The sequence below is a fragment of the Chiloscyllium plagiosum genome, chromosome 28 (assembly GCF_004010195.1).
Source record: "Chiloscyllium plagiosum isolate BGI_BamShark_2017 chromosome 28, ASM401019v2, whole genome shotgun sequence".
Taxonomy (NCBI): Eukaryota; Metazoa; Chordata; class Chondrichthyes; order Orectolobiformes; family Hemiscylliidae; genus Chiloscyllium; species Chiloscyllium plagiosum.
This window is the reverse complement of record NC_057737.1, coordinates 33,638,633-33,652,531: the sequence shown is the minus strand read 5'-3', so window position 1 is coordinate 33,652,531 and position 13,899 is coordinate 33,638,633. Positions and strand designations below refer to the sequence as shown.

The following is a 13,899-nucleotide window of genomic DNA, read 5'->3' as shown; positions in this document are numbered from 1 at the left end:
AATAGCTCCCCATCCCTGTCTGTCCTGCAACTACCACTCAGTGTGGAAACCCTCCCATTTTCTGCATCCCATTTGAAAACCTGAACCTGTTTAAATACATATACAAATATTTGAGCTGTGTGTAGCACGGATGCATTGCTGTCAGTGAACATAGCCTTTAACCCGTAAGTCAGAGACTGTATTGTGAACCAGTTCTTTTTTTGGCTCCTATGAAGAAGTGAACAGCAACATCAATCTGCTGCCACAATCACTGGAAAAAAACAGCGACAATACAATGATACTCAAAAATGAACACGCAGGTTGTATGGGAGCTAAATTTTGAGGTACATTAAGTGAGTCAGACCAGGACAAACCATTCACACGTTTCAATGGGTTTTTCCTTCTGGTATTGGATATCTAGGGAGGAACAAGGGGCGGATTCACAGTAGCCAATGAGAGGCAACTTTGCTTTCCAGCTAAATATTTTTGCCTATTTAAGATTAAGGCAGTTAATGTTTTATTCTTTACTCTGAGGTGCCTCAATCAACTACTTTTCATCATGGTGAGTAGCCATTGTGATACATTCAATCCAAATCTTGTTAAATGAATTGATTTTGCAGCCAATTATGATAGAAAAGAGGGCAGAGGTGAACTGTAACAGCATATTTATGAATGTACGGTCGTTTCACACTGTATCTCATCAGCTTAAGGGAAATGGCCATTGCCCATGTCTTGTTTAATTTATTCTATGGCAGAATATATTTCTCTCTCTTAAGACGGTGTCTCAGAGATTAATTTATAACTAAACAGAAAGGTTCAAAGGGAAAGCGGCAAAAGGATCCACAGATCTCTGTTTAAAAAGAAACTGGCTATGATTTGAAGTAGATCCCAAAATAGGTGCTAAATTGTCAGAGAGGCCACTTCATCTGTCCATTGGCCTCAGTGGGTGGTCTGAGCCAATTCAAAGGACAAGAATTATTAATAAGCCACTAGAAGACTATCAACACTGAGTGTGCTCCCTAAGATGTGGAGGTGCCAGTGTTGGACTGGTTCAAAAATCACAACACCAGATTATAGTCCAACTGGTTTATTTGAAATCACTGGCTTTCAGAGCGCTGCTCCTTCATAAGGAAAAACACTCTGAAAGCTAGTATTTTCAAATAAACGTGTAGGGCTATAACTTGGTGTTGTGTGATTTTTGATGTTATGCTCCCCATCACAACGTGCCAATCTGTGAAGGTAGCAATCTGGTTGGGTTTCCACACGGAGTGGTAGTTGCAGGACAGGCAGGGATGGGGAGCTATTAAACAGGAGAGCAGCAGGCTGGGGTTTTACTGGAGAAGCCTTTCTTTCTTCCTCAATGCAGGAGCTGATACTGGAAATCTGCTCACTAATCTGAAATAAAGCAATTAGTGGACAGAATTTGTTAAAGAGGTATTGACTGGTAGTCTCACAGGAAAAACCATGGGACCGATCGACACCAGGTGGGAAAGGGTGGATTCTCAGCAGGAAATAGAACATAGAAGAGTACTGAACAGTACAGGTAGCAGCAGAAGCTGCTGTTGATCGTGGCAGTGTTGGGCTGGCTGTGGACTTTAGTCCTTCTCTATTGTTAGATCGACATTCCAAATAAGGGGAGATTGAGAAAGAAGGGTACCCCAAGACAGGGCTAGTGAGGATTCTCAGAGACCCCCAGAGATTGCTGTTCCCATGGGACTGTGCATTGTGGAGGAGGCTCTCCCAGTGCAGAGGAAAAGAAGAAAAAGGAGCTAGAGGAGGCCAACTGTCCAGAGTCAAAAGCACCATGTGGTTCAGGCAAGTGAAAGACCTGCTGTTATTGCAATGCCCAGAGCAAGACAGAAAATAACAAATCAATGTGTTGGAGAAGACAGTAGCCCACACACAGAGTCGCTACAGGGAAAGGGTGCATTGCCTTCAATTGTGAGATCACCATTGTCTTTGCAGATTGGCCTCTCCTCCCTTTGTGAGCTGCTGAATGAGAGATTTGTTCAAATTGCATCAGTGGTCACTCTATGCCAATTGCCCTCAAGATGACTGTGTCCTTGAACTTCTATGCTTTGGATTAATTCCAGGAATGAACCAGAGACCTTTGTGGCATACCTCAAGCTTCAGCTGACCAATATATAAAGGTCTTCTTTAGGTGAATGTTTAGGTGAACAAATGACTTAGGCTACCATAACACCAGTTCGTCAGAAGATCCAGAAGCCTCACCTGTACAGCTGGATTCCGCACACTTCAGTGAGATAAAGGCCATCAATGCTCCATCATGGTAACCTCCTGTCAATCAGAAAATATATCATGTCAGCAACATCCAATTCGTATGTGATCATCGACAAAGTATCATACAACTGTCCACTCCCTATCCTTTGTACTCCCAGGATCTGTAGATATTGTGTCTGCCATAGCCATTAGAGGATTGGCATCTTTGTGACAAGGGATACCCAATGAAGGGATTGCTCATTAGACTGAGAAATGTGCATACAGAAAGTGAGAAGCGTTAAAATGAGGACCATGCATCTTCCAAGGCCAACATTGTGCAGACTGATGCATAACGTAATGGTTCTGAATGAGGTAATGTTCATGTTACATTGAGCTCCACCCAGTCTGATGATGCCACAGTGTCTTTGGGCAGTGACAGAAGTTCTGCACTAACCTTTGTGGGAAGTATTCTGTATGGGTCAAGTAGAATGTGGGGGAGGTGGCAACATATATTGTGGCTGTATTCCACATAGGTGATCTCTGTGATTAGGATACTTCAATGTTATGGTTGGGTTAGGAATAAAACTGAAGGATATCAAACAGAAAATGTGAACAAAATGATTTTAAAGTTGGAGGGTAATGATATGTTGGCATAAAATCACCAACAACTTAGACTTCAAATGAGAGCAGCCGGCAGCATGGTAACTCAGTGGTTAGCACTGCTGCCTCACAATGCCAGTTACCCGGGTTCAATTCCAACCTTGGGTGACTGTGTGGAGTTTGCACATTCTACCTGTGTATGTGTGGGTTTCCTCCAGGTGTTCCAGCTTCCTTTATCAGTCACAATGTTTAAAAAACATTCGGATGGATAGGTGAACAGAAAAGGTTTGGAGGGACATGAGACAGGAGCAGGCATGTGGGACTAGTTTGGTTTGGGATTATGTTTGGCATGGTATTAAGGAGCATTCATATGAAAGGAAGTGAGAAATGTAGAGACTGTTTTGGGAGGAAATTCCAGAGATTGTATTGTAGGAAACTGAAGGTGCTGCCACCTACAGGTAAAATTGAGAATACCTAAGTGGCCAGAATTAGTGAAGCACAAATATCAAAGAACCCCTACAGTATGGAAGCAGGCCAAGTCTACACTGATCCTCTGAAGAACATCCCACCTTATCCCTGTAACCCTGCATTTCCCATGGCTAACCCACCTCGCCTACATAACCCTGGACAATTTCCCTTGGCCAATCCACCTCATCTGCATATCTATGGACTGCGGGAGGAAGATGGAGCATCTTGGGGAAACCCACACAGGCATGGGGAATGTGCAAACTCCACACAGTCACCTGAGGCTGGAATTGAACACAAGTCCCTGCAGCTGTGAGGCAGCAGTTCCAACCAATGAGCTACTGTGTTGCCCTCATGTTATTATCCCGTCTGAAACAGGTAGGACTTGAACACAGGTCATCTGGCTCAGAGATAGGGACATTACCATTATATCACAATAGCCCCTGTCTCAAAATGGTAGGACTCAAGGCAATTATAGAGATAGTAGTAGGCAAGGTTTTGGATGGATTTAAAAACAGTTGAGAATATTAAAATCCAATTATTGTTTAGTCAGGTGACAATGTAAATCAACGAGCATAAAAACAACCAGTGGTGTCAGGACATTGAGCAGCGCAGTTTTGGATTACTTTCAGCTTACCAAAGGTAGAATGTAAAGTATTGTATTAAATTGTCATTAGCAAAAGGAAACAAAAGACATGAATGAGAGCTTCTCTAGCAAATGAATTTCAGGTAGGGATGAAGTTGTAAAATGTTAAAGAAATGAAAATGGATGATCATAAGCATGGTGCACATATGAGATTAATTCAATTGCATTTGGACACAATTTTATCTGTTGCCAGGCATATCCACACAACTCATTTCACACACCACAGGCATGTACACAAAATATATGCAACTTCCCACCTTATTGAGTTCCACAGCTTTTTCACAAAATGTAAAAACCAGACTACTTCAAACTTCAGAACACTACCTGATAATTAAAAATCTTAGAATGAAATCTGAATTGAAGAAAAGCAAAAGTGATGGAACTAATAAAAGAGAGTGAATATGAAAAAATATCAAAGGTGTTAAGTGAAAAAAGGAAAAGTGTAGAGAATCACAAAAAATGTTTGTCAAGCAAAAAGTGAGTTTTAAAGAGATTTGTAAAGAAGGAAAGGAAAGTGAATGTTTGCAAAAAAGTGAAAGTAGAAAAGGGTATTTCTGGAATGATGGTGAGTAATGCATGGTTGGACTGAAGGGTCTGTTTCCATGCTGCATATCTCTGTGATTCCATGTGCAGGTTTTGTGAATTGGCCGTGTTAAGTTGTTCATAGTGTCCAGGAATGTGTAGGTTTGGTGGATTAGCCATGGGAATTGTGGGGTTACAGGGATAGGGCAGAGGGTGGAGTCTGGGTCAGATGCTCTTCAAAGAATTGGTGTGGACATGTTGGGCTGAATGACCTGGTGGATCATCCATGGAAAATGCAGAGATGAAGGGATCGCGTGGGATGCTGTGTGGATGGCTGATATGGATTCGATGGGCTGAACGGCTTGCTTCCACACTGTAGGGATTTTATGAATTTTAAGCTCACATTTAGAGTTTGGTCAATCAGATAAGGCCATTACAGAATACTGTACAAGGTGACAGTAATATTGTGACAAACTAGGTACCAGATCATGATAAATAGACTGTTTACTGTCATATAATATAATAAAACAATTTTATTTTAATTTTTTCAGACGACCTACACTGATAAAGGGGAGAAGGTATGGTACATCTGCTACTTAAAACTTCAAACAGTTTGCTGGCTTTCTGTTTTTCCGTATTCTGCCGACACGAAGACAAACAGAATAATTCAAAACTCTTCTGTTGCAGCTGGAGAAAGGTCGATTTGTCAGCTTTCACCATGCCACGTTCTGGGTAGGAAACGCTAAACAGGTAAAATGAGTAGCAAGATTTATTTCTATCCCAGCTACAACATTGAAGCATCCAGGCACACCTACAGCTGCAATCAACAACAGATTATATTTATGTAGCACGTTTGACATAATAAAACATTCTAAGGTGCTTCACAAGACCTTTAAACAACAAAATATAACACCTAAATATATAAGGGCATATGCTCCAAAAAAAGATGAAAGAGCTAGATATTAAGGAGCATTCATATGAACAAAGTGAGAAATGGAGAGACAGTATTTTGGGAGGGAATTCCAGAGACTGTAGTGTTGGAAACTGAAGGTGCTGCCACGTACAGTTAAAATTGAGAATACTTAAGTGGCCAGAATTAGTAAAGCACAAATATCAGAGAATCCCTACAGTGTGGAAACAGGCCATTTGACCCATCAAGTCTACACTGACCCTCTGAAGGAGGGAGGGTCTGTGGGAGGAACCCGGAGTGCCCAGTGGAAACTCTCAGACATGGGAAGAACATGCAAACTCCACACTGTCGCCTGAAGCTGGAATTGAACCCAGGCCCCTGGTGCTATGAGGCAGCAGTGCTAACCGCTAACCACTGAGCCACTGTGCCACTGTCAGGTTATTATGCACGTCTGAAACAGGTAGGACTTGAACACAGGTCATCTGGCTCAGAGATAGGGTCATTACTATTATATCACAACAGCCCCTGTCTCAAAATGGTAGGACTCAAGGCAAGGTTTTGGATGGATTTAAAAACAGTTGAGAATATTAAAATCCAATTATTGTTTAGTCAGGTGACAATGTAAATCAACGAGCATAAAAACAACTAGTGGTGTCAGGACATTGAGCAGCACAGTTTTGGATTACTTTCAGCTTACCAAAGGTAGAATGTAAAGTATTGTATTAAATTGTCATTAGCAAAAGGAAACAAAAGACATGAATGAGAGCTTCTCTAGCAAATGAATTTCAGGCAGGGATGAAGTCGTAAAATGTTAAAGAAATGAAAATGGATGATCATAAGCATGGTGCACATATGAGATTAATTCAATTGCATTTGGACACAATTTTATCTGTTGCCAGGCATATCCACACAACTCATTTCACACACCACAGGCATGTACACAAAATATATGCAACTTCCCACCTTATTGAGTTCCACAGCTTTTTCACAAAATGTAAAACCAGACTACTTCAAACTTCAGAACACTACCTGATAATTAAAGATCTTAGAATGAAATCTGAATTGAAGAAAAGCAAAAATTATGGAACTAATAAAAGGTGTTTAGTGAAAAAAGGAAAGTGTAGAGAATCACAAAAAATGTTTGTGAAGCAAAAAGTGAGTTTTAAAGAGATTTGTAAAGATGGAAAGTAAAGTAGAAGGGAGGTGAAAGTAGAAAAGGGTGTTTCTGGAATGATGGTAAGGAATGCATGGTTACAAGAGATAGCAAAGGAATAACATGAATACCGGGAACATATAATCAATCTGTCAAGACCTGCAAGGAAGGAAACAAATTAGTGAAAAGTGAACCTGTCTCTATTTCAGATGTCAATAGGCTTTTAAATGATTCTTCACATTTTCTGTTACTTTTACCTTTCATACTTAATTTGAAAAAATCTACAGAACAGAAAAGGAACATAATGGACAAAGATTTGAAAAGTTTGGAGACAAAGCAGATTAATTCAGGATTGACAGGCGATGTGATAAGATGTTTGGGTTTTTAAGTGAGATATTATTATGGTAAAATGGAGAATAATGGCATCAGGAAAGTTAAAATTCCTGGGACACCAGGTAGTATGACTGCCTACTGCCTGACAATCCAGCCCTCTCTCAGAAACCTCACTTGATTACAGAGTCATACAGCACAGAAACAGACCCTTTGGACCAACCAGTGATTGCTGTCCATAATCCTAAATTAAAATCCACCTGCCTGTGCTTGGTCCACGTCCTCCAAACCTTTCTTGTTCATGAATTTATTCAAATATCTTTTAAATATTGTAACTATATCTGCATCCACAACTTCCCCTCGGAGTTCATTCCACACATGAACCACTTCTGTGTAAAAAGGTTACCCCTTCATATCCTTTTTAAATCTTTCTCCTCTCACCTTAAAAATATCCCCCAGTCTTGAAATCATCTCCCAGAAGTGAAATCGACTCCATTATGAAACTCCTATGTCATGATGCATACATAGTGCAGAAAAGAAGGTCAATAGGGTCCTGAACCTGAGATAATCTGACCGTTTCAGTATGGAAGTTCATTCACCTTCTGGGTGCTGACATTCTTTTACCAAGAAGCTTATCAGAGACAGAATGTACACTGTGCAACTTGTCAGCGAGCACACAACATTGCAACATCAACTGCAAACCTGCTGCAATCTCAATTTCTTCAACATCATGAACATTGCCCAATATGCAAGGCTTTCGTTTACAGTACATGATTTAATTCCCAATCAAAATTAACCTGTATCCACACAATATCTTTCATATCCTCCGAATATTCCGAAGTGTTTTGTAGTCAGTGAAATATAATTACAGTTATTAGATAGACAAACGTATCAGCTTATTTTTGCACAAGGTGCCACAACAGTAATGTGATAAATGATTCTCAGCATATTTTGATGGTAATGATTGTGGGACGAATGTTGGTCAAGGTATCAGAATTTTCTTCCCCCTACCACCCCCATCAGATAGACAAGGCATCAGATTAATATCTCATCTAGAAGACCGTACATCCTACAATGCTACCTTTCTCCTTCTGTACCACGGTGATGTGTCAGCTTTGAGTATATAACGAACTTTTGGTTTTATCATATATTTGATGCATAGTGATGGCCAAACACCACTGTCATCTCCCAGAAGTGAAGTTGACTCTATTATGAAACTCCTGTATCATAGTGCAGTTTCTCAACCCTGTTTTACCTATTTCTCCTCATGAAATCACAGACTTTTCACTATCTCCTGATTAGCATCAATCAGCTCTCATCTCATAAACTTAATAATTCTTAACTATGTCTTCTCTATTTAATTTTTAGTTGCATTATTAGACATTTTATAAGTTATTGTTACTTTACAAAATGCAATGAGCATCCTGTTAAAAGAATTCTGACATCTACAGTCATAAATTGTTATTGACCCTCTCACTTGCATAAAGGAAGAGGGCAACACAAATTGTATCCAGATCAACAGAGTTTGTATAAATTAAAGCCAATAAATTGACATCAGTGACTTGACACAAGGACATATTGCAGCACTAGGTTTAGATTGGATGATGAGAAAAACAGTTTACATTCAATCAACACAGCTTTTCTACAACTTGAGTTGGTGGTCAGCAATACAATTAAAGATTATGAAGATTAGTATTTCACAGAGCATAAAAACTGTTGGCATCGCAGGGGGTAGACTTAAGACCAGATTTCCTGGAATATTCATTACAATGAAATGTTCATAGGGATAGAGTTATTTTGGCTTGTGATGCAGATCAACTCCAACAGCTGGGTTCAGTTCCTGTGTGTGGTCACTAGGGCAATCCCATCTTCTCAACCTCACCTCTTACCACCAGAGGCTGGGTGATCCGGAGGTTAGACTCACAAGTAGTCATTTCCTTCTAATGAGGGAGAAGCCAATGGTCCTCCAGCAGTATGGCTACTATCACATGTTCAATATATTCAGAAGTTGGAATTAAGTTCAGTACAGTGAAAGAAAAACTTTTTAAAAAAATCATTCATGGGAGACAGACAGAACTAGCAAAGTCAGCATTTATTGTTGATTCATAGTTGAGAAAATGGTAGTGAGTCTTCTTTTAGAACCATCGCAGTCCATGTGGGATAGGTACACCCACAGTACTGATGGAATGATGTTAACATAGCTATAATGAAGGCCTGTCAATATATTCCCAAATTAGGATGATGACTTACTGTGTACTCGTTGCCTTTGACCTTCTTGTGGTAATGAAGGTTAAAAGGTGAAGTGTAGCAAGGTAAAGTGATAGACTAAAACAGGGAGGTTGAGTCTGACATTAAGCCATGTAATGTTTAGAGTCATACAGCATACATACAGATGGCCCACCATGTCTACACTAGCCAACAAACACCAAAGCACATGTTGTACTTACCTGCATTTGGCCAATGGCCTGCTAAGCCCTGGCATTTTACATATTTATCCAGATGCTTATTAAACATTGAGAGAGTACTTGCTCCATATATCTACCAGCCTCTAGGTGAAAAAATCTTCAGATCTCTTATCTCTAAACCACTTACTCCTCACCTTAAAATATGCCCACTGATCTTAGACACAGCTGCAATGAGGAAGAGATTTTTTATGAGCTACCCTGTCTTTGCCTCTCACAATGTTGTATTCCCTCAATCAGATCCACCCCTTAGTCTCCACTATCCAGGAAAACAAACCCAGCTTACTCAGTCTTCCCTTATAACTGAGACTTTTCATTCTAGAAAACAATCTGGTGAATCTTTTCAGCACACTCTTCAATGCAATTACATCTTCTTGATAGTCTGGTGGCCTAACCAATGTTCTATAACATTGTAACAAGACTTCCTTGCTCCTATATACTACACTCCAGCTAATAATGGTAAGCATTCTGTATGCTTCCCTTCACCACCCTGGCTACCTGTGCTGATACCCCTAGGAATCTATGGACTTGTGTACCAAAATCCCTTTATTTATTGTGTCTATCCTTCCATTATTAGATATACCAAAATGCATTACCTCATATTTATCAGGATTGGATTCCATCTGCCATCACTCTTCCCAATTCAGCAGCTAATTAATAGCAGATTGTAGCATGTGACCATCCTCCTCACTATCAATCCCACCAATTTTCATCTCATCTCCAAACTTACTAATTATGCCTTCCACGTTCACATTCGAGTGGTTAACAAGCGTAACAGCAAAGTAAGAGCAAGCAATTTATTTTTGTATATGTGTTCATAGTGCTAGTCATTATGAGCAATGGGGAGAAGAATGAGACTCAGAATTTGTAAATAATGGCCTTCATTACAATACAACCTGCTTACTGACAATAATCAATCAAGCTCAACCACTGTCTGTCACATGGTGTGTGTTTATTTGTCACTGCAGGCTGCATCATATTACTGCGACAAATTTGGATTTGAGTCTGTGGCATACAAAGGACTGGAATCGGGGCACCGTGATAGGGTATCACATGTCATTAGGCAGAATAAGGTAAGGACCAGCTCACTGAGAAAGATATAATTAAAAGCTGACCCTGATTCATAATATTTTGCTTTGAAATTCTGGGTTGGAAAGGGGCTAGTTCCAGGGATTGGGAAACATCTGAACATGGTGGAACTTAGATTTAGCAGGTATCTGTCTTGTTGCCAATCCTGTTGGCTATTTCAATGCTTTGGGGAATGACTATTATATTTGGTATAAATGAGGAAATAGATCAAAAGGATAATTCCTTCACTGTACTCTTAGCCTTGTTGCACCTATATGTCTCTGGCATGCACTATTCCTAAGGCCAATATCGAAGGGGCGGAGTGGTCTGAAATTCTTGGCATTTTACCTCTGTATTGTTTACACAAGATTTTTTTTTTGGTTATTCATTCATAGATTACATATGTTGTTGGCTGAACAAACATTTATTGCCCAACCCTGGAGAAGGTGCTGGTGAGCTGCCTGTTTGAACTGCTGTCTCCATTTGGTGTACGTAGACCCACAATGTCATTAGGGAGGGAATTGCAGGATTTTGACCCAGCAACAGTGAAGGATGGTGAGTGGCTTGGAGGGGAACTGGGTGGTGATGTTCCCATGTATCTGCTGCTCTTGTCCTTCTAGATAGTAGTTGGTTTGGAAAGTGCAATCAAAGGGGCCTTGATGAATTTCTGCACTTGGCATCATGAAGATGGTACCCACTGCTGCTACTGAGCATCAGTAATGGAGAGGAAATATTTGTAGATGTGGTGCTAATCAGGTAGATCATTTTGTCCTAGATAATGTCAAACTTCTTGATTGTTGTTAGAACTGTGTTCATCCAGGCAAGTGGACAGTATTCTGTCACACTCCTGACTTGTACCTTGTAGATGGTGGGGAGTCAGGAGGCTAGTTAATCGCTGAGGCATTCCTAGACTCTGGACCACTTTCCGAGTCAAAATTTTTCAACGGCTGTTTGAATTTAGTTTCTGTTCATGGTCCCTCCATGGCTTTGATGGTGGAGGATTCAATGATGAATGATGCCATTGAGGTTCATAGGGAAATGGTTAGATTCTGTTTTGCTGGAGAATGTCTGTGCCTGCCATTTGTGTGGTGCAAATGGTATTGCCACTTGTCAGCCTAAGGCTGGGTATTATTATAGTCATCAGCCAAGATCCCCTCAACTGACCTCATGATGCAGGGAAAGACATTGATGAAGTATGGTGAAGGTATTTGGGCCTTGAACACTATCATGAAGACTTCAACAGCAATGTCCCAGAACTGAGTTGACTGATCTCCACCAGACATAACCATTTTTCTTTATACAAGGTGTGACTCCAGCTGAGAATTTTCCATCTGATTGCTGGTGACTTTAAGGCTCCTGTCAAATGCAGCTTTGGTGTTAAGGGCTGTCACTGTCATCTCACTTCTGGAGTTTAGCTCTTTGTCCATGTTTGAACTAATGCTGTAATGAGGTGAGGAGCTGAGTGGCCATGGCAGAATCTAAACAGTGTGTCACTGAGCAGGTTGTTGCTGAGTGGGTGCTGCTTGATAATGCTGTTGATGACATCGTCCATCATTGCAAGTAGACCGATGGAGCATTAACTGGCTGGGTTAGATTTGTTCTGCCTTTTGTGTAGAGGACATACCAGGGCATTGCCAGGTGGTTGCTAATGTTATGGTGATACAGGAACAACTTGGCTCAGAGAGCAGCATGTTCTGGTGCAGATGTCTTCAACACTGTGGCCAGAAGGTTGTCAGGGCCCACAGCCTTCATTTCCTATCTAGTGTCTTCAGCCATTTCGAGCTATGACATGGACTGAATCAAATTGGTTGAAGACTGACATCTATGATGCTGGGAACCTCAGGACAACAGGCATTACATGGCATGAGCCCTTGTGTCACATCCTGTGGCCTGCAATAGCTCCCAGTGCTTCTGTAGTGTTGTTTCTATCATCCTCTCTGCTGATCAGAGTTTTTAAACTTAATGCTGTGTTCTTTTTCAACAGATTTTCTTTGTTTTCCAGTCAGCATTAAATCCTGGTGATCAGGGTGAGTAGTATGGGTGGCATTAAAACAGGGTTAATATAGGTAATTATGTGCATTAAATGATTCCTTTAATGAGCTATTAAATATGTTGTAGGCAGGACTTGAACTTTCCATCATTAAATAATTTAGCTTCCTGTTGATTTCAGTGCTGTTTTGCTCTGTTACATTCTATTCAAAACAAGTGTCTGTGAAATGTGGTACAGCCCAAGGATGTAATACCTGAGTTGGCTCATCAACGTTTTGGGCTGGAGTATAGCCAGTGTAAGAGAGTGGTGAATAACTGGAGTACATTGTTTGGTAAGCTCAGATATAGACAAGTTGACACAATATTAGTGAATTGGGGTATTCCCTTTGGATGTATAATGCTAATGTTTGGGTATGATTTGTAAAAGTACAATGTTAGTCGTGATATAGTTTGTATTCAAGAGGAAACCTCTTCTGCAGTCACGTGAACTGAACATTATCCTTGAGACCCAGATCATCTCCACTTCTATCATACTTACAGGCAGCTTGCTCCTTATCATAACTACTTTGCTGCAGAAAAATGTTCTTTCTTATATCATTTTCCCAAAATGTAAATTTTGTGTATGTTTGCTCCTTGTACCATCTGCTAATGTGAACAGATTTTCTTTGTCTAAGTTATTTAAAACAGTCACAATCTTTTTACATTTCTCCCTAATTTCCCTTCATCCACTTTGCTCCAAGGAGATCCACCCTAGTTTCTCCAATCTAACCTTGTAGATAAAGCCCCTCATCTTTGGAACTATTGTGATAATCTTCTGTGTACCACCTTTGGATTTTAGCAAGCATGTAGCGTGCAGAACAGACATTCTAGTTGTGGCCTTAACATAAACATATAGGTTCAGCATAACTTCTGTGTATCTCTTTTTAAGAACTTCAAACTGATCCCATATGTTCTAATAACTGCTCTCTCACGATGACCTGTGACTTCCAAAGATCTGTGATCAAGATCTTCTGCTCCTGCACACTCTGTAGAATTGTGTCATTGAGGCTGAATTGCCTTTGCCTCTCCATTGTGCAAAAATGCACCAACTCACACCGTTTTGCTTTAAACATCATCTATCAATTATCTGTCCATTCTGCTCATCTATCTATTTCCTGTTGCAGTTAGAGTCATAGCGTCATAGAGATGTACAGCATGGAAACAGACCCTTCGGTCCAACCCATCCATGCCGACCAGATATCCCAATCCAATCAAATCCTACCTGCCAGCACCCGGCCCATATTTCTCCAAACCCTTCCTATTCATATACCCATTCAAATGCCTCTTAAATGTTGCAATTGCACAAGCCTCCACCACTTCCTCTGGCAGCTCATTCCATTCACGTACCACCCTCTGCGCGAAAAAGTTGCCCCTTAGGTCTCTTTTATATCTTTCCCCTCTCACCCTAAACCTATGCCCTCTAGTTCTGGACTCCCCCACCCCAGGGAAAAGACTTTGTCTATTTATCCTATCCATGCTCCACATAATTTTGTAAACCTCTATAAGGTCACCCCTC

At 40.6% G+C, this 13,899-nt stretch overlaps 1 protein-coding gene across 2 annotated transcripts in view; it reads left to right on the top strand.

Moving 5' to 3' along the window:
* The first annotated feature begins 413 nt into the window (after positions 1–413).
* hpda (4-hydroxyphenylpyruvate dioxygenase a) overlaps positions 414–13,899 on the top strand; it is a 35,715-nt gene continuing 22,229 nt past the window's right edge. The window contains exons 1-5 of one of the 2 annotated variants that reach the window (XM_043718664.1): positions 414–541; positions 4,984–5,010; positions 5,120–5,182; positions 10,256–10,360; positions 12,340–12,382. In XM_043718664.1, the coding sequence (XP_043574599.1) occupies positions 539–541; positions 4,984–5,010; positions 5,120–5,182; positions 10,256–10,360; positions 12,340–12,382 (241 nt within the window). In that variant the 5' untranslated portion in view covers positions 414–538. Of the gene's footprint in view, positions 542–2,089; positions 2,572–4,983; positions 5,011–5,119; positions 5,183–10,255; positions 10,361–12,339; positions 12,383–13,899 lie in introns of those variants that run through there. The other variant, XM_043718663.1, reaches the window with a different exon arrangement.